At 57.1% G+C, this 19,647-nt stretch overlaps 2 protein-coding genes and 1 non-coding gene across 3 annotated transcripts; all 3 read right to left on the minus strand.

Moving 5' to 3' along the window:
• Window positions 1-1,662: 1,662 nt before the first annotated feature.
• LOC122424098 lies at window positions 1,663-1,766 on the minus strand. Its single transcript, XR_006264298.1, has one exon. It is a non-coding gene; the product is annotated as a U6 spliceosomal RNA (small nuclear RNA).
• A 6,463-nt stretch (window positions 1,767-8,229) lies between these two features.
• MIOX (myo-inositol oxygenase) lies at window positions 8,230-10,662 on the minus strand. Its single transcript, XM_043441434.1, has 10 exons — window positions 10,601-10,662; window positions 10,073-10,153; window positions 9,815-9,895; window positions 9,577-9,739; window positions 9,354-9,421; window positions 9,117-9,226; window positions 8,952-9,019; window positions 8,809-8,858; window positions 8,601-8,713; window positions 8,230-8,448 (listed from the first exon to the last, which is right to left on the minus strand). The coding sequence occupies exons 1-10, from the start codon at window positions 10,613-10,615 to the stop codon at window positions 8,340-8,342; spliced, it is 858 nt and encodes a 285-aa protein (XP_043297369.1). The 5' UTR covers window positions 10,616-10,662; the 3' UTR covers window positions 8,230-8,339.
• Window positions 10,663-10,849: 187 nt separating this feature from the next.
• On the minus strand, window positions 10,850-15,655 carry ADM2 (adrenomedullin 2). The gene is made up of 2 exons (XM_043441435.1): window positions 14,702-15,655; window positions 10,850-14,001 (listed from the first exon to the last, which is right to left on the minus strand). Exons 1-2 carry the CDS (start codon window positions 14,809-14,811, stop codon window positions 13,683-13,685), a joined length of 429 nt encoding a protein of 142 aa, XP_043297370.1. The 5' UTR covers window positions 14,812-15,655; the 3' UTR covers window positions 10,850-13,682.
• Window positions 15,656-19,647: the final 3,992 nt, after the last annotated feature.

Here is a 19,647-nt window from a genome sequence, read left to right on the forward strand (position 1 = left end):
TAATCTTTCAGTGTCATATCTTTTTGCCTTTTCATACTGTTCATTGGGTTCTCAAGGCAAGAATTCTGAAGTGGTTTGCCATTCGCTTCTCCAGTGGACCACGTTTTGTCTTCATGGAGTTATCTATTCTGGAACATCACGTAAATAGAATCATACAGTTTATACCCTTACGTGTCTGGCTTCTTTCACTTAGCATAGTATTTTCAAGACATATCCATATAGTAGCCTGTGGCAGAATGACATTCCTTTTTGTGGCTGAATAATATGCCATTGTGTGTTTATGCCACATTCTGTTTATCCGTTGACCCATCAGTAAACATTTTGTGTTGATCTCACATTTTGGCTGTTGTGAGTAATGTTGCTGTGAGCATGAGTGCACAAACATCTGTGTGAGTCCCTGCTTTCAGTCCTTAGGGTGTATACCTGGAAATGGAGTTGCAGAAACACGTGAGGGTTCACATTTTGAGGAACCACCAGACTTTTATCACAGAAGCTGCACCTTGTAAATTTTACATTTCCTCCAGCAATGTACCAGAGTTCCAGTTCCTTCACATCGTCACTAATGCTTAGTTTTTTTCCCTTCTTTAATAAAAGCCATCCTCGTGGGTAAGAAATGCAAATACTATCTCACTGTGATTTTAATTTGCATAAGAAAAGTGAAGTCACTCAGTCATGTCCAACTCTCTGCGACCCTGTGGACTGTAGCCTGCCAGGCTTCTCCATCCATGGGATTTTCCAGGCAAGAATACTGGAATGGGTTGCCATTTTTTTCCCCAGAGGATCTTTGCTTTTGCCTAATAGGGCTTCCCTATTAGGCTCAGATGGTAAAGAATCTATCTGCAATGCAGAAGACCAGGGTTCAATCCCTTGGTTTGGAAGATCCCTTGGAGAAGGGAATGGCTACCCCCTCCAGTATTCTTTTTTTTTTTTTTAATTAAACTGAAACTACTTTTATTAAATATTTCATATCATATTCCATACAACAAATCAAAGAGCTCATACCAGTATAGGATAGTCTTATGTATAAGTATAGCATTTACTTCTTTTCTTTTTTTTTTTTTTGGTCTACTAAGAGAGTTTTTATTTATTTTTTATATATTTTTTCCATTTATTTTTGTTCGTTGGAGGCTAATTAGTTTACAACATTGTAGTGGTTTTTGCCATACATTGACATGAATCAGCCATGGATTTACATGTGCTCCCCATCCCGATCCCCTCTCCCGCCTCCCTCTCCATCCCATCCCTCTGGGTCTTCCCAGTGCACCAGCCCTGAGCAGCTGTCTCAAGCATCCAACCTGGGCTGGTGGTCTGTTTCACCCTTGATAGTATACTTGTTTCAATGCTGTTCTCTCTGAACATCCCACCCTCGCCTTCTCCCGCAGAGTCCCAAAGTCTGTTGTGTACATCTGTGTCTCTTTTTCTGTTTTGCATATAGGGTTATCGTTACCATCTTTTTAAATTCCATATATATGCGTTAGTATACCGTATTGATCTTTATCTTTCCGGCTTACGTCACTCTGTATAATGGGCTGCTGTTTCATCCATCTCATTAGAACTGATTCAAATGAATTCTTTTTAATGGCTGAGTAATATTCCATAGTGTATATGTACCACAGCTTCCTTATCCATTCATCTGCTGATGGGCATCTAGGTTGCTTCCATAAAAATATGGAACGCTTCACGAATTTGCGTGTCACCCTTGCGCAGGAGCCGTGCTGATCTCTGCATCGTTCCAATTTTAGTATATGTGCTGCCGAAGCGAGCACCTGCTCCAGTATTCCTGCCTAGAGAATCCCATGGACAGAGGAGCCTGGTGGGCTACATCAGACACAACTGAGCAACTGACACTTCTACTACTACTACTGGCTAATGGAAGGGAAAGTGAAGTCACTCAGTCGTGTGTGTGGCTAATGACGTTGCGCATATTTTCATGTGCTTATTGACATTTGTATGTCCTGTTTGCAGAACTGTCTATCCAAGTCCTTTGCCCTTTTTTTTTTTTTTTTTTTTTTTGGTCACAGTGAGTAACCTGCAGGATTTTAGTTCCTCAACCAGGGATTGAACCCATGCCCCTGGCAGTGGAAACAGGGAATCTTAACCATTGGACTGCCAGGGAAGTACTTAACACTGATTGGATTGTTACAGCTTTATAGTGAGTTTTGAAATTGGGAAGGATGAGTCCTTCAGCTTTATTCTTCTTTTTCAAGATTTTTTCGCTATTTGGGATCCCTTGAGATTTTTTTTTTTCCTTGAGATTTTAGAATAGATTTTTTTTTTTTTCTGAAAATGAATGCCATTGGAATTTTCATAAAGATTGCCTGGAATCTGTAGATCAGTTTGGTTGTACAGTTGACCCTTCAGCAATGCCGAGGTTAGAGACATTGATCCTAACCAGTCAAAAATGCAGTCTAGCCTTAGAGTTTGCACTCCATATCTGAGGTTCTGCATCCACAGATTCAACCTATGAAGGGTCGTGTAGTACTGTAATACGTATTTAGTGAACTAAAATCCACATATAAGTGGGCCTGTTCCGATCTAAGCCGTTCGAGGGTAAACTGTGTTTTCTGAGTGACGCTGTCCCAGCCATGTATTTTCATTTTCCCTCTTCTATTTACATCAGCAGGTTTTAGCAGTCATTCTGAAGGTTCCATTTATAAATTTTAAATGCCTAATATACTTAACTGCTTTACAAATTTAATTTGTTCTTTAACTGTTCAGTCATCTGACCTAACACAATCTTCCCAAGATCCAAAAACACTTGTAAGTGACTAAACATACAAGTGCAGTGAGCCAGTCATTCTCTTGAATGCCCCTGTACCAACAGTAAACTTGCTAAGATTGACCAAGGGCAAAACCCCGCCGCAGCCTGGCCTGGTTAGGACGCCCAGTGCCTGGACCCCAGACTGACCTCCAGCTTCAAATGCAGAATCTAGTGTGGCCAAAACGTGGGTCCCAGGGCTGCTGGGCAAGCACCGATTTTTCTCCCCCTCTTGGCTTCCAAAAGGAGAGGTGGGCGGGGAGGAGCTGCCCCAGCCCCACCCAGACTCCTGGAGAGGCAGGCCCTTCTCACAGTGGAGGTGCTCCCACACCGCCTCCTTGGTGCCCGGGCCCCTGATGAATCCATCTGCCTGATTCATGCTGCCTCTGCACCCACACAACATCCCACTGATACGAGGCAGCCATGGTACATCTCACTCGGAACCACTTGCTCACAGCAGGTGGAGGCACCCACAGCTGGTCCTCTCCTGCAGGCGCATCACCTCCAGGCTGCAGCTGGACACCCACCCCTGAGCTCAGCACAGTCCCTGCTCAAAACTCTGCGTCTCACACACTGAACAGTGAATTTAGTGACGCAAAGATGTCTGCAGAACAGCAAGGAAAAGTACAGGTTGTGTTTGTTCCTGCTACAGTCATGAGCGAGGCTGGTAGGGCCTCCCCACGCTCGCCATGGCATGCTCCCCAGGCTCGCCGAGGCCTGTGAGCCCTCGGCCCATCTGCGAGGGCATTGCCATCTTCCACGGAGCCAGCTCCTCTCCAGGCCCTCCTGGCCCCTCAGCCGAGCGCCAGCCACCCCGTCCCTGTGGCACAGCAAGCCTTGCCCGGCTCGGAGGAAGCGTTGCCGTGCCTCTGGGGAGAAGCCCTGCTTCCTCGGCAACCACATCCCCCATCCAAGCCAGCACTGCAGCTGGGTCTCCGACTGGTAGTACTGTCATCCCGTCAGATGATCGATTTGGGGTCGTGGGGGCGTCTGGGGGCCTGCAGGCTCCAGCCTCCTCATTCTGGCCTCGGTTAGAGGCTGTGACAGGCGAGTTAGTGGATGACGGTGCCGGAGGAGGCGCGGGACAGGGTAGCAAGTCCAGGCGCACAAGGGCCTGGTGGTGACAGATGGCTGCTGTCATCACGGGCGGTGCCCATGGGGGCGGCCAACGACTCCTCGGGGAGGGGCACGCCGTGGGCTCTGGGGCAGCCGTACTGACGGCAGGGCCTTCACTTTGTACCTGAGGGAGCCCACAGAGGCAGCTTTGTGGTTTCTGCCAGAGGAAGTCACCAGGTCATCTGGTCTCATGTTCTTAAAAGCTATTGAGAACCCCAAAAAGCTTTTGTTTATGAGTGTTGTATCTGTCAGTATTTACCATTGGAAATTACGAAATTCTTTAAATATTTACTTATTAATATTATTTGAATGGGAGCTTAGAGGTTAAGACTTTGTGCTTCCACTGCAGGGGGTGCAGGTTCGATCCCTGGATGGAGAACTAAGATCCCACAAAACATGCAGCGTGGCAAAAAAAAAAAAAGACCTTCTTGAGTAAAACTGACCTTTTAAGGAAGTGACCTCTCTGGGTGAAAGCAGCAGTAACCTCATGGTCCCCAACAGCCCAGAGTCTCCAGGGCAGCTGGGCAGCTGCCAACCATGCCCTTAGGGCCACGGTCTGGGCAAGTCACAGAGTCTGGGCACGTCGCAGAGTCCAGCAAGTCACGGAATGCTCTCTTCCAGTCCAGGCTCGGTCCTGGGTTTAGGGAGCTGGACTCATCGCTGTCCTGTTTTAGGCCATCAGTGCCTGTAGAGGCAGCGGCCTTCCTCTAGCACCTGCTCACCATCCCCGAGGGCTGGCCAGAGTAACTAAGGCCGTGATTATCTGCCCTGCTCCTGTAGGCCACGAACCACCAGGTTTCCATTACCAGCAGGCGTTCCCAACTTTCAACCCCAAACAGGCCCGATAACAAATTCTAGATTCCTCTAAGACTCTTACTTGCAACCACTCTCTTAGAAGAAACCGGCTCGTTTAAAGAGAAGTTCAATGGCTCAGCAGTAAATAATCTGCCTGCAATGCAGGAGGAGAATGCAGAAGACTTGGGTTCAATCCCTAGGTCGGGAAGATCCCCTGGAGGAGGAAATGGTAGCCCATTCCTGTGTTCTTGCCTGGAGAGGCCCACGGGCAGAGGCGCCTGGCCAGTGCAATCTGGAGGTAGAGCCAAGCCTTGCCTCTGCGGGCTCCTCAGCTGCCCAGTGCCCTGAGGCCCCCAGCAAGACCAGCAATGCCGAGTAGACTGGAACATGAGATCCCTGGCCCTCTTCCCAACCCTGGGGCCTGTTTGGAGATGGCCAGGTTACAGTCTGCAGGGCCACAGAGAGGCGTGGGGACCTGGGGTCAGAGGAGAAGGTGGCCACTCCTGCCGTTCACTGTGGAGGCACCCCTTGGGTGATGACTTTGAGCACAGAGAGACAGTCAGTCTAGCATCCCCCCAACCCCAGGCTCCTTGGAGACCTGCCTCCTCCCCACTCTCAAGAAGGCAGAGAGGCCCCGTCACCCACATGCAGTCCAGGTTCAGAGCCCTTGGCCTGCCCCCTCCAGAGGCCCCTGCACCTCACAAGCCACTGTAGGGAAAGGACCCCCTCGGCGCCCTGCACCTGCCCTGCCTGAGTTCAAAGTCTGGGGGTGGGGGGCGCAGCTGGCAAGGGGGCCTGAGGATGGTGCAAGGGGGCCCAGAGCAAGCAGGAGTGCTCCAGGAGGAGAGGAGGCACCAGAAGAGTGCTCCAGAAGGAGTGAGTGGGGAAGAGCTTGGGCAGAGCCTCTTTTTAAATGTATGTGTAAAATGGGCCAAAGATCTAAACAGACATTTCTCCAAAGAAGACATACAGATGACTAACAAACACATGAAAAGATGCTCAACATCACTCATTATCAGAGAAATGCAAATCAAAACCTCAATGAGGTACCATCTCACGCCAGTCAGAATGGCTGCTATCCAAAAGTCTAGAGATCTAGAGAGTGTGGAGAAAAGGGAACCCTCTTACACTGTTGGTGGGAATGCAAACTAGTACAGCCACTATGGAGAACAGTGTGGAGATTCCTTAAAAAACTGGAACTAGAACTGCCATATGACCCAGCAATCCCACTCCTGGGCATACACACCGAGGAAACCAGATTTGAAAGAGACACGTGTACCCCGATGTTCATCGCAGCACTGTTTATAATAGCCAGGACATGGAAGCAACCTAGATGCCCATCAGCAGACGAATGGATAAGGAAGCTGTGGTACATATACACTATGGAATATTACTCAGCCATTAAAAAGAATTCATTTGAATCAGTTCTAATGAGATGGATGAAACTGCAGCCCATTATACAGAGTGAAGTAAGCCAGAAAGATAAAGACCATTACAGTATACTAACGCATATATATGGAATTTAAAAAGATGGTAACGATAACCCTATATGCAAAACAGAAAAAGAGACACAGATGTACACAACAGACTTTGGGACTCTGCGGGAGAAGGCGAGGGTGGGATGTTCAGAGAGAACAGCATTGAAACAAGTATACTATCAAGGGTGAAACAGATCACCAGCCCAGGTTGGATGCTTGAGACAGCTGCTCAGGGCTGGTGCACTGGGAAGACCCAGAGGGATGGGATGGAGAGGGAGGCGGGAGAGGGGATCGGGATGGGGAGCACATGTAAATCCATGGCTGATTCATGTCAATGTATGGCAAAAACCACTACAATATTGTAATTAGCCTCCAACTAATAAAAATAAATGAAAAAAAAAGTATGTGTATGTACATACATGCATTTTACTATTTATTTGGCTGCACGCAGGATCTCCTTTGAATCATGCCTTGATCTTTAATTAAGGCACATGGACTCTATAGTAGCAGCTCAGCTCACAGGCTCCAGAGTGTACCGGTTTAGTTGCTCTGCGGCATGTGGTCCCCAACCAGGGATCCAAACCCCATCTCCTGCAACCACCGGGCACCCAGGGAAGTCCCAGGCAAAGCCTCTGGTCACACTTGACCCCTCCTGCTGCCAGGGCACCGCAGGGCTGGGTGCGAGCAGGACAAGAGGGTCTCACTGGGCAGAAGGGCAGGGAGGCAGTGGGCAGTGCCACCTCCACGGTCACAACCCGTGGACGTTCAAGAAATGATTGGGTCTTCAGCCCCCAGCACGTGCATTTGAAATACCACTTCCCACTCCCAAAGTTCCTTGGAGAAAGGGCCAGTTCCATATCCACATCAGCCCCTGCGGGGAGCTGGAAATGGCCAGCAAAGTTGTCTACATCCGACCTCTGAAACGTGTGAGCATAGCCTCACTTGGAAAAAGCACCTTGTGGATATAATCACAGACCTTGAGATGAGGAGGTCACCCTGGATCATCTGGGTGGGCACTGAGTGCCGTCACAAGTGCCTTTATAGAGAGGGACGGAGCGGGACACGGAGAGGCAGCAGCGTGAAGGCAAAGCCGGGGGTGCTGGCCGCCACCTGGGAGTGGATGCCCTGGAGGAGGCACGGCTGACACAGTGATCCCAGACTTCTGCCTTCCCCGGCGTGAGAGAATAAGTTTCTGTTGTTTTCAACAAGTCACCAAGTTTATGGTAGCTTGTTACAGCATACACTGGAAATGAACAGAGTCTGGGCATCCTGTTACACCAGATGGCAAGACATCCCATCCCAGAGACCAATTTTGATGGTCCGGAGGACCCAGGAGCCCACCGCAAAGCCCCTCCCCAGCCTTGTCTGAGCACCAGGAAGGATGACAACTCATGGAAGCACAAATCCGCTGAATCTGTGTGTCCTTGATACACAACAGACAACTTGATTGTGTTCGAAGGGTGCTACGGAACCAGCTCTTACAAACTGATTAAACTAAGAGAGCGGTGGGAGCATGTGCCTCCCCTTCCTGCACAGACAGTGACCAAACAGGGTGGCGAGCTGGCTGGTCCCCGGGTAAGTCTCTCTCCCTCCGGTGGAGGGCATTCTCAGACCCGAGACCACCTAGCGGCCAGCGGACCACGCTGAGGACAGCGGTGTTCTCCGAAAGCCCCCACCTCTAGAGCACTCTGGCCCCTAAGTCAAATTTGAATCTGATTCAGCCTCTGCGCTCAGTTATCAGTTAGCAAGAACTACTGAGGAAAACATGAAAAGATCCCAAGAGGGTGTAATCAGCAAAATCCTGACAGGAAGTCCCCAGACAAATGAGCAGCTTTCCGCAGCGCCGCCGTGTGAGGGGGGCACACTTGACCAAGGAGAGGGCTGCATCTGGGGGTGTCCTCATGGGTCGTGTTCGTCACAGTCAGTCTGTGTGTTTACCACGGTGTTTCCTGTCGTGTGTTCCAGCTAGCAGATGTTTTTGTTTGTTTTCTTTAGGGAGACTGACCCAGAGCAGGGGTACCCCACCCCCAGACCGGCACCCCAGTGAGTGCCCCGCCACAAGACGCAGGTCAGAATCACAAGGCGCTTCGGGGTCTTTATTGCCAACCGGCAGGGAGGGCAGGTGGGCCCGTGCGGCCCCCCTGGAAGGGCTGCGCCCCGGGCACCCGGCGGGTGAGGGGGTGGGCCGGCGGTCACCAGCGCAGGACGCCAGGACAGTACTTGTCAACGAGCCCCTGGTAGTAGGGCCGCAGCGCGGCTACGTCTGGCAGGCTGGAGCTCTTGGTGTAGAGGTCGAACTTGCTGCAGCACAGGGACGGTGGCCCGTGAAGCCCCCCGAGTCACCCCACCCCCCAGGCGCGCCCATGACCGTGGCCGTGACCATGCGAGTCACCCCACCCCCCAGGCGTGCCCGTCACCCCACCCCCCAGGCGTGACCGTGCCCGTGGCCGTACTTGAACTCCTGCACCCAGGGCAGCATGGCCAGGTCCTGCTCGTTGCACAGCTGCTGGTAGTCACCGAACTTGTGCCAAGGGTAGAAGGAGTGGAACCGGATGATGTAGAAGGCCTGCAGGTAGCCAGGCCTCAGGCTCCGGGCCGGGGGCGGCGGGCGGGGCGGGTGGAGCAGGGCTTGACCTTGGCTCAGTCCCCACCCCCTCCTACCTCCGGTGGGAGGGCGAATTTGTTGAACTTCATCATCCGGTACATGTACTCTGTGGGAGAGGGCGGGTCACCACCTCTGGGCGGGCATCCAGAGGGGCAGCCCCAGAGTGGTCCCCGCCGTCCCCCCAACCGACCGGCCTCACCATCATGGCCCCAGGACATGAGGACGTTCTCGAGCCCACAGTGAGGCTGGTACATGCCAAGCTCCGTGCTGCAGAGGGGGACGGAAGGTGAGGGGCTCAGGAGCAGGACCCCGGAAGGGGGAGGAGCGGAGAGGACCTCGACGAGGGAGGGCAAGGGAGCCGCACCTGTACAGGGGGTCCTGGAGGTCAGGGTTGTCCTGGAAGGTGCAGTCACGGAAGACCACAGAGGCCTGGGGACGGCAGCCAACTGGGAAGGTGTCTCCTACCACTGCCCACTGGGGACAGACCGACGGGCAGCCGTGGGTGGGCGTGACTGGCCTGCCCCCCAAGTGGGTGTCCAGAGCCTGGAGTGGAGGCTGCCCCGGCCCTGCCCTGCTGACTGCCCTCCACCCCTCTCCTCACCTGGGGCTCCCCTGCCAGAGCCAGGACCTTCCCCAGGTCGTGCAGGAGCCCAACGAGGTGGAACCAGTCTGGAGGAGAGGGAGGGACAGTGCAGGCTAGAAGGGTGCAGGGGCCGGGGCAGAGGCACAGTCCTGGGGCTGTGGGGGGGATGCAGGGCCTACTGGGAGAGGGCCAGACAACCCCCCGCTTCCCCAGCACCCGTCAGAGCAAGTGGGGAGCACACCCTTGTCCGGATGGGCCTTCCGGATGCCCTCGGCTGTCTGGAAGGCATGGAAGGAGTTGGGGAAGTCCACGTCGGGGTCCGACTCGTCCACCAGTCCGTCCAGCATGTCCACAGCCTCCATGACAGTCATCCTCTTATAGGAGAAGCCCCCAAACTGGGCATGCTGGGCCAGAAGGGAAAGGTCAGTGTGGTCCCAGGGCCAGCCCTTGGGAGCTTGGGTTAGGAGTTGGCCACCTACCTTCCTCCTGACGAAGTCCACGGTCTGCCATGTGTGCATAAGCTTGTAGGTGGCAAAGACACGGTCCAGGAGCGGGCCGGACTGCAAGCCGGAGGGTCAGCCAGGCAGCTCGCCACCCCCTGCCCTTCACACCCAGGGGGCCACTGCCTGCCTCTCCCAGGCCCCAAGGTGTGGTCAGGGTGGCCCCAGGGTGGCCCCTGGAGCTGTGCAAGGGGACAGGGCAGGAGAGGCGGGGGCCGATGGGGGAGCAGTCCTCACCGTGTAGTTTCGGAAATTGTCCTTGTCTTTGGCTGCTTCTGGGTCCATATCAGGCTGGGAAACCAGCGAAGGGTCTGGGTCCTGGTAGGGTGGGGGTGGTGGTGAATCCATTTCACCAGGATGCCAGCTCCATGAGGAAGGGAGGACACCCCATGGGGGCCAGGACTGTTGGATGTGGAGCGGCAGAGAGGCAGTGGGCACCCCAGGGCACCGGCGCGTGGCCTCGGTGAGCCCGAGTCAAGACTTCCGGCCCTGAGTCCTTATCTGCTGAGCGGATGCTGGGGATGTCTGCTCCAAGGGTGATGCTTGGCCGCGGCCACACAGCACCCGCACCCGGAGTCTCCTTCTCAGGACGCGGGTCCGCAGGGAGCCCAGCGTTTGGGCCCGTGACCTTTGCCCCAGATAGACCACGGCCGGGAGGGAGCCCTTTGACCCCGAAGAGTGGGCCAGCAGAAACCCTCCGGGCGTGGGCATGGGGCTGCCCCGCTTTCCCTGAGCATGCAGTCTGCGTGGGCCGGGGGTACTCACCGCAGCCACTTTCATCCTGAGAGGGGCAGAGCTCCACGGGCCCACGTGCCCGTATATATGCCCACAGGTTACATAAGTGACCGGACACCACCCAGCCCCTTGGCCTTGGCCCTCGGTAATGAGTGACCATCCACCCTCCTGCTGGCCTCTGAGAGTTAATGTGTCAGCATAGCACTCCCCCCCCCCCACCCCGCCCCCAGCCAACCTCCACGTCCCTGCAGCAACTGACCTGCCCGGAAGGTTGAGGCGGCTGTGTCGCCAGACTCCCACCGCTGCCAGGAGCTTTAAACTCCTCCAGGACGCTGCCCCTCCCAGCTCCCTATCTTCCCCAGGCACCTGGGATTGGGGCAGGGTGGGGCTTATTTCAGAAAAATATTTTGACGTTTTTGACATTTTTTTAAAGAATATCTCTTTATTTGGCCGAGCGGGGTCTCGGCTGCAGGGCTGGGTGCTAGGTGTTAGTTGCTAGGTGCTCGATGGCCATGGGATCTTGGTTCTCCGTCAGGGTCCTTAACCGTGGGAGCTCCAGGGAAGTGCCCTTTGACACTCGTTCAGAAGGGATGGAAGACTTTATTCTTGATTGCGAGATGGGAGAGATGTTCAGATGCTCCGTTGGAACACAGCAAGGTCAGCTGGAGTTTCACAGCCCTGGGGTGGGGGTGGGGGACTGGGCAGGGGCCGAGGGGAAATTCCCAGAGGAGAATCAGGGGTGGGGGTAGCCTTGCTAAACTTGACAGGATTCTGTCCAGGGTGGGATTCTTGCTAATACTGGGCGAGGCTCATGGCTCAGAGAGGCTCAGAGATCTCAGAGGGATCTTCTCAGGCCCTGGGGCTGAGGCTCCATCTCCAGTCAGGGCAGAGATGAACTCACGGCCCGGGTCACGCGAGAGCCAGGCTCGGCGGTGGAGACACAGCAGGACCACACAGCCTGGAGCTGACGATGGTGTCATCGGAAAGAGGCTGAGGTCAGGGTGCAGTCTGGGCCAGGAGAGGGCAGTGGGCCAGGTGTTCTCCACGCGGCTCCTCCTGCCGTCCTGAGAGTCAGCTGGGGGTGCTTGGCCCCCGTTGACAACGGCAGAGTGCTCTCAGCCCCGCAAGCCGCAGCGCCTCCGGCACTCCGCAAGCCGGGCATCGCTCACTCTCTGTGCTCCTGAGGTCGGTTTCCTCCGCTGCCTCCCACGGACGTGTCCGTCTCTGGGTGGGGGGCTGATGTTTCATTCGCTGTTTCTACAAGTGCTCCGCAGATATTTGCTTCAGGGATGGAGAGGGGATGCCAGTGGGGAGGCTGGACCCATCACCCCAAAGCAGGTTGGTGGCCGGAACCGAGGGAAGGAACAAAGTGCCGGCCAGCGGGTCTAGATGAGGGCGGGAGACGGGAGGAGGACCGAGAGGCTCTGGCCAGGAGCAGCGGGAGGGGGGTGGGTGGGGTCCCGGTGGGGTCCCGGCAGGCATCCCCCAGGTCTCCAAGCAGGCTGTCGGACAGGCGGCCGGGACATGGCCTGGAGCTTGGAGGCCATGTGGACACCAGTGTGATGCTGTGACCGTGACAGGTGACCCAAGGAAAACGGCCCAAGGCTCAATGAGCCTGGGGGCCGGAGGGCAGGCAGGGTTGCCTCGTGGAGGCGCTGTGTGAGGCTGTGTTCCTGGAGGCGAACATCCAGCACCGAACCGCGGGGACTTTGCCCCAGGGCCGGGGCCGCAGGAGGTTTTGCCCAGCTGAGCTCCTGACTCCCCAACCCAGCCTTCCTGGGGCCTCCTCTTCTTCATCCCGGAGCCCCTCTAGCCCTCACGGCCTGCCCTCCCCACCCACTCTTCCGACACCCCTCAGTGACCACAGGCCTCTCCAGCCCCGGCAAGCACCTATTCCAGCCTCCGCACGGCATCCAAGCTGCTGCGGCCACCCTCCGTCCATCCCCCTACCGGGCAGGGACCAGCCTGGGCTGACCTCCTGTGGCCCGGTGGAGGCGGGGGAGCCAGGAGCCAGAGGAGTGAGCACGAGGGTGGGAGAGCCCCACCCATGGGGTCCGCAGCTCAGGATCTGTGGGTGGGCACTGTGGTGCCTGCAGGCCCGGCCCTGCTCTCTGGCTGGGAGTTGGGGTAAAGGTGGTGCTCCCCTCATTCGGTGGCCGAAAGGGTGACACAGCAAACGTCAACAAATTAAGTGCTGCACAAAACGTCTGCTGAATAAGGGAAATCGCCCTTCTGAACCCCGTGAGACCTGGGTGCCAGGACAGGAGGCGCTGGCTCCCAGCGTGTAACTCCTCCCCCAGCTGCCACCCCGCCCACTGCAGACTCCACCTCTGGCTGACTTGTCCATTGATAACCAGGCCAGTCTCCTCCCCCAGCCTCCGCTTGTCCCCACACCTGGACCCGCTGGGTCCCCGCGCCGGGCAGGGGAGGCCCAGGGAGCCCCTGCGGAGCCCTGACCCTTGGTCAGCCACCCCTACGCACCTTGAGCTAAGGTTCTGCCTTAACTGCGAGATTTGGGCTGGGAGAAATGCCACCCCCACCCCTCTCCCACCCTGCCCTGGGGGGTGGGAAGGGTGCTCTGCCTAGCTCCAGGACCCCTCCACCCTCTCCGCAGCTGCCCTCAGGGGGTGCAGGCAGAGGTCTCTGTTGCTACCCTGGACCCAACTGGAGCAGCCCAGCCCTAACCCTACTATGTCAGGACTAGTGGCCAACCCAGAATCCCTCTCTCCCACAGCCCAGAGGAGGCCCGGGGTGCTCAGGTCCCTGACGTCTGCCCCACGTCCTTGGGCAGACCCTCTCCTCTGCGCCCCGTTCTGGCATCTAATGTTGCCAACCGCCTCCTCTCAGCCCCGTCCCGCAAGTGTTACCCTCTCTCGGTGCAGAGCCCCTGGGTGATCAGGCTCCGCTGGGCCCCCACGTGGGCCTCTATGTCCACAGCGATTGGAGGCTGGTTGCTGCAGAACATGGCGGGAGAGAGTGGGGCAGGGGTGTTCGCTGGTGCCTGCACTGCCCTTCTAGGGGCTTCTCTCTGCAGGCACTCTGGGCTGGGGGCTCAGCTGCCGCCCTGGGGCTGGGGTGCAGCATCCCAGCTGGGACAGGCCTGCCCCCCGGCTCAGCCGTAGCTGTGGGGACTGCTGGGGTCCACGGGGGCTGAGGCCCGGGGGCCGGCCGAACCGACGAGCTGCCACAGGCGGTGGCTGAGGTTCTGCACCTGGCAGGTACCCAGAGCACAGCCCACACGCAGGAGCTGGGCTCTCGGCCTGCGGGTACCCAAGTGTCGGCGGAGGCCATTGCGGAGAGCCTGACCCCTGGCAGGGACCAGGCTGACACTCTTCTTGGGCTGGAGGGCCTGGTGCAGCTTCCAGACCGCAGGAAGGGCTGCAGGGTGCTGAGGCTGTGAGCCACTGGCAGGCGTCCGGGCTGGGGGCTCCCTGCACAGGGAGATGGAGGAAGTAAACCCAGTGGTCCAGCCTTCCAGGGAAGCCCACAGCTTTCCAACAGCCTGGAGCATGGCCAGGGGAAGCCCACAGCCCCCAAGCCACTGGCCAGCCGGCCAGGGGAAGCCCACCCCACCCCGCAGGCTGGAGCTCGGCCAGGGGAAGCCCACAGACCCCACGCCATGGCCCAGCAGGCCAGGGGAAGCCCACAGACCCCATGCCATGGCCCAGCAGGCCAGGGGAAGCCCACTGAGCTCAGGGCTGGGGTTCTGGCCCTCAGCCATCTCAGTAGCCCATTCAAGGGCCGGGCAAGCAGCTGCCTGACCTCCCTGGGCTACTCCGTTCAGGACTCAGGTTTATGCCCTCTCAGCCCTTCCCTTGGGGTGGAGGAAGGTGGGCAGGTATGGGAATCCCCTTAACCTCCCCTCCCACAGCTGACCTCTCCTTCTGAGGGGTCTGCTCTGCCAGTGGGGTAGTGGGCATGCCTTAGAAGGGCAAGCAAAGAAAAAGGACTCTTCTGCTCTGCGGGGGGTGCCCACGGCCTGGGGCTGGATTTAGCAGGTGAGCCTTAGCAGCAGAAGCGGGTTTCCCCCAATCCGGGGTCCTGGGGCGTCGGCGGGGTGGGGCGGGGTGGGGCCTTCCGGAGCATCTGGTTTCCTGCCCAGGCAGCCAGGGTGGTCTGAGACCTGCTCACCTGGGTCGCGTGGGCGGCCGGCTCCCGGCCAGGCCGAGGAACAGCGCGCCTGGGAGCTGTAGGTAGAGGAGGCTGATGCAACCGAGGGTGACCGCCAGGAGCCCGGCCATGCGGGCGGGGCCGGAGGGGGCGGCGAGCCGGGCAGGTGTTGGGGGCAGCCCCAGGCCCGCAAGGCTTCCGCGGGCGCCTCGGGTTAGTTGGCGAGGGTCTCCGCTAGGCAGCGGCCGGGCGAGTCTCTGGCAGGTGGTGCGGGTGCCTCCTCCGTCACCTTGTGCCCAGAGTCCTGCTGGGGCCGGAGCCCCAGCACCTCCCGGACTAAATAGTCCCCCAGGGAGGCGGAGCCGGGCGCGCCGGCGGGGCGGGGCGGGGCGGGGCCCCAGCCCTCCCCACCCCTGCCCGCCCCTCCCCACCCCTGCCCACCTGGGCCCCCACTAGGGCCGCTTCTGGGGACGGGGCGGCGGGCCGGGGACGCCGGGAGCCAGTCTCGCCTCCACCACTTTCCGGTGGGAGACCCTGTCCCAGGGCCTGCCCAGCTGTCCAGGGTGAAGGAGAGGGTGCCGCGGGGTGTGGTCACGGGGCTTGATCCCGCCCACCGCCCTGGGGCTCGCCCCTAAATTTCTGAGCCAGTGAGAGGTGGAGGCCAGGCCAGAGAAGATTTTTGAGACCCCTCCGCAATAGAGCGCCCAACAACTCTATTCCTGAAAACTCTACCACTTTCCCACTGGGTTTCCCCCGGTGGCTCCGATGGTAAAGAATCCGCCTACAATGTGGGAGACGTGGGAGACTTGGGTTCGATCCCTGGGTTGGGAAGATCCCCTGGAGAAGGGAAAGGCTACCCACTGCAGTATTCTGGCCTGGAGAATTCCGTGGACCATATAGTCCAGGGAGTCGGACACGACTGAGCGACTTTCACACATTTCCTCCCATTACTGAAATATTAAATGGTTTTTGTAAGAAATTTAAATAGGTAAGGACTCTTAATTGCCACCCACTGTGGATTCCTTTCCCAGGCCAGGATGGGTGCTGTTTTTTTACTTTCTTTTATGTGCATTTCTTTTGGGGGGGTGTCCTGTGTGTATGCATTATATATGCACACATATCCATATGCGGGCAAAAACACCTGAAGCTCCAATAGTGTGGCTACCTGATGGGAAGAGGCAACTCGCTGCAAAAGACCCTGATGCTGAGAAAGATTGAAGACAGGAGGAGAAGGGGACAACAGAGGATGAGATGTTTACACAGCACCACAGACTTGATGGACATGAACCTTTACAAACTCCTGGAGATAGTGGGTGACAGAGGAGCCTGGCATGTTACAGTCCATGAGGTCACAAAAAGACACAACTTAGCAACTGAACAATAATGACAACAAACATAGAGACTGCGATTCTTTCTTATGACTGAGCCTACACCAACAAGTAGGTGTTCTGTGACTTCACTGATCTTTTACTGGGGGACAATTAGGTGATTTCCAGGCTTTCCAAGCACAAGTACCCTGCTTCATGAGCTCATGGATGTGTCCCCACAGGATATATTTGCAGGCATGGGAATTCTGGCTAAAGGTGAGCCTGTGTTTGTGTTGATGGGTGGAGCCAAACTGCTCTCCACAAGGCTGATGTACTGTCAGCTGATAATGGACTTGGTGCCAAGGTTCCTCACCCCTTTGTCCATCTGAGAAGCGACAGTTATCCCATCACGCCCACAGACATTTTTGATCGCCTGTGCATCTCTGTGTTAGTGCTTCCTCTTCTGTCTTCCCACCCCAATCTTGCTCACTCTGTGAGGTCATCATAAGTGTCCTGGTCACTCTCCCTGCCTCCTTCTGCACAGCCCATGGGAGCTCAACAAACACTAGCTGGATGAATAAATTAACAAGTGGTGGCCACCTGCCATGTTAAACAGCTTGGTTTATGTCCTGAGGCAGGTAGGGAAGCATCAGCAGGTATTCTCATTTCTATTTATTTTTACAGGAAGGAGGGTGGGTGATGTGATCACATTTATGTTAGAAAAGTGGGATTCAGCAGGGAGGTCGGTCTGGTGCTGGCAGGAAGGATGCGGTGGGTGGGTGGATGGGACAGAGACACAGAGTGGGGGTGGGAGGGCAGACGAGGGGAGAGTGGGGAGGGGTTAGCTACCCTACCTGTGGGCAGGAATGTCTGGCTGGCCTCCAGTGTCCCAGGCCAGGGGCTGAAGAGAAGACAGAACTGGATCACCATCTGGGGAGTTTCAGAGCTGGCATGTCTGTGGGAGGCGGAAGCGTGGTAGGCATCACCCTCAGACAGTGCAGAGAGAGGACAGAACCTGGAGTGGGAGGGGGGCAGGCAGAGGCCCCCTGCCCCCCTCAGTGTGCTGTGTGCAGTGCTGCCAGGATCGTCCTTCCAAAACACAAGTGATCACATCCCTCACCCACCAACAAAGGAAAACTAGCGTGTTTCCTGGTGGGCCAGTGCTTAAGACTCCACGCTTTCAGTGCCAGGTGTGGGTTTGATCCCTGGTTGGGGAACTAGGATCCCACAATCTGTGTGATGTGGCCCAAATTTTTTTCTTAATTTCTTAAATTTACTTTACTTATTTTTTAAAAGCTTCTCTCAATTTACTTATTACTTTCGGTTGCTCCGGGTCTTTGTGGCCGCACACGGGCTTTCTCTGGTAAGACAGCCGAGGCTCCTCTTCCCTGCGGTGCACGGGCTCTTCCTTGCAGTGGTCTCTCTGGCTGCGGAGTGCGGGCTCTTCCTCGCGGTGGTCTCTCTGGTTGCGGAGCATGGGCTCTGGGCTCAGCGGCTTCATCACTGCAGCACTCGGGCTCAGTAGCTGTGGCACATGGGCTTAGTTGCTCCTCTGCATGTGGAATCTTCACAGATCGGGGATCGAACCTCTGTCCCCTGCTGTAGCAGGTGGATTCTTATCTACTGCACCACCACAGAAGTCCAAAATTTTTCTTTTTTTTAAATAAAGGAAAAAGAAATCAAAATTCCCAGTCTCTACGTCAGGTGGAGAAAAGCCTCAGCAGTGTCCGTCTGCATTCTTCCTCTCAGAACACTTGCTGCCACCGAAGGCCTGGGGTACTGTTTCCCCCACAGCCCCCGGGCAGGGTGTTCTCTGGCCTCAGAGCGCATCCTGGGGGCTCATTTCACCCCATGGCTCCGGACTGGGGCAGAGACCCCTGTGATCCTACAGCCCCTGCGTGGCGCAGCTCCTGGCACTTGTGGTCTTTAACTGTCCATGTGCTGCTCCCCCAGGGGAAATCCACAGGCTTCTCCCACTGGTGCTCAGTGCAGGGCCACTTCTGGGGATGACAGGCTGGCCACGTGAGCACTGCTTGGCCATGGAAACAAACAAGAAGCAGACCAGGGAACCGCAGGAGGCGGGAGCGCTGGTGATGGTGGAGGAATGCTTTGGAGAGTTCTGCATGGGGCAGGAAAAGCCAGGGCGGCCTCTGGCTGCGTAGACGCGTCTAGTGAGGTTTTGCTTGAGTGTCTTAAGGTGGGAAAGACTGAGTTTGATCCTGATGGTGAGGATCCTACAGAGGGAAAGATGAGGCTGGGGCACCAAAAGCAAACAGCCCGAGGTGGGAAGAGGGCAGGAGGAGCAGAACTTCTGTGTAACTGTGGCGGGGCGGGGGGAGGCCGGGGAGGGGAGGGCCAGACTTGGGGTGACGCAGGTCTGTTTTCTCTGTGAAGGAGGCCAGCGGGGTCATCTCTGAGACACTGGAGGGGGCACCAGAGGTTTGAGGAAACTGCAGAGCGAAGAGCGCTGGCCAGACATCGGCTGGCTGGGCGGTGGGGAGAGCAGCCACGCACAGCTGGGGCCGCGGCGTCGCTCTGGTGTCACTCCGCACCAGCTGGTGGTACGGGCCTGGAGGAGGCAGGTGGGCAGGACTGTGCATGGCTGGGGTTTGCCAGCTGGGTACAGTGAAAACAGTCGGGGAGGCGGGGGCGACGGTGTCGGCAGGGTGACAGGCATTGGAGCCATGCTAGGTGGGGGTGAAAGGACAGAAAGGGAGCCAAGGGGCCCAAGGACTGGAGGCGAGCCTGCTGCGGGTGGGGAGGTGCAGACCCTCAGGAGGGGAGGAAGAACCCTGAGGGGGACAGGGGCAGGGTGCTAGCAAGAAACCTGAGCAGGGGTATCATGGTCCAGAAGTGACCCTAACCCTACCCTTGACCCTAAAGTGCCTCTGAGAGGGCTCAGGGAGTGAGCTCCTTCCAAACAGGGCATGAGGGTGGGGGAATACGGGGGGCAGGGTCCCCACCATCTCTGCAGGAGAGCCCGTCCTGGGCTCAGGCGCCAGGCCAGAGGGCTTGTCGGGGACACCGCCTGCCCATGCATGAGCTCAGTGGCGTGGCAGTGTGGTGGCCAGGACCTTTTGGGGTAGAAGTGAGAAAAACCAACTCCAGACAGCTGGGGCAGAAAGGAGGGGTCTCATCCCAGTACTCAACAGAAGCAGAAGAGGCTCTGACGGGGCCTGTGCCCGGGGCAGGGGTGGGGGGGCCCGGTGGTCCTCTCCTTCAGCCCTCTCTGGGTTGGGTTCTCGGGGCTCCCGCTTGCGAGCGGGGAGCAGGACCATCAGTAGTCTGCTCCTTCACAGCTTCTCAAAGCGCCACACTCATCCAGAAAAGAGCTCCCCGTCCCAGCGTGTCAGCGGCAGCCCCGAGGCTCCCCGCACCGCGTGTCGCCTCTCCTAGCCCCAGACTCTGAGTCCCTCCTGCCCATCCATGTGCCATGCGGGGCCCGAAGGTGGGCGGCACTGCCGGGACCCTCAGCGGGTCAGCCTGCTCCCTGCTCTTCACGGCAGGGTGTGCGGCGCGCTGTTTTGAAGATACGTATGTTAAGCGTTTCGCCTCACTGAGACCGGGCTCCCGAGTGGGGCCAGAGAGGGCAGGCCTGAGTGGGCCCCCTCCCTTGCCAGGCTGGCGGCCCCCGGGACGTCCCAGGGCGCCTCCCAGTCC

The sequence above is a fragment of the Cervus canadensis genome, chromosome 21 (assembly GCF_019320065.1).
Source record: "Cervus canadensis isolate Bull #8, Minnesota chromosome 21, ASM1932006v1, whole genome shotgun sequence".
Classification (NCBI taxonomy): Eukaryota; Metazoa; Chordata; class Mammalia; order Artiodactyla; family Cervidae; genus Cervus; species Cervus canadensis.

Excerpts from the sequence above, each read along its gene's own strand:
- MIOX (XM_043441434.1), bottom strand. Across the intron at positions 9,020-9,116 it reads CTCCAGGACCCCCTGTACAG|CACGGAGCTTGGCATGTACC; the intron begins GTGCGGCTCCCT and ends CCCCCTCTGCAG. Across the intron at positions 8,859-8,951 it reads CATGTCCTGGGGCCATGATG|AGTACATGTACCGGATGATG; the intron begins GTGAGGCCGGTC and ends CCTCTCCCACAG.
- ADM2 (XM_043441435.1), bottom strand. The coding sequence starts at position 14,811 with ATGGCCGGGCTCCTGGCGGTCACCCTCGGTTGCATCAGCCTCCTCTAC. Across the intron at positions 14,002-14,701 it reads CGGCCGCCCACGCGACCCAG|GGAGCCCCCAGCCCGGACGC; the intron begins GTGAGCAGGTCT and ends CTCCCTGTGCAG.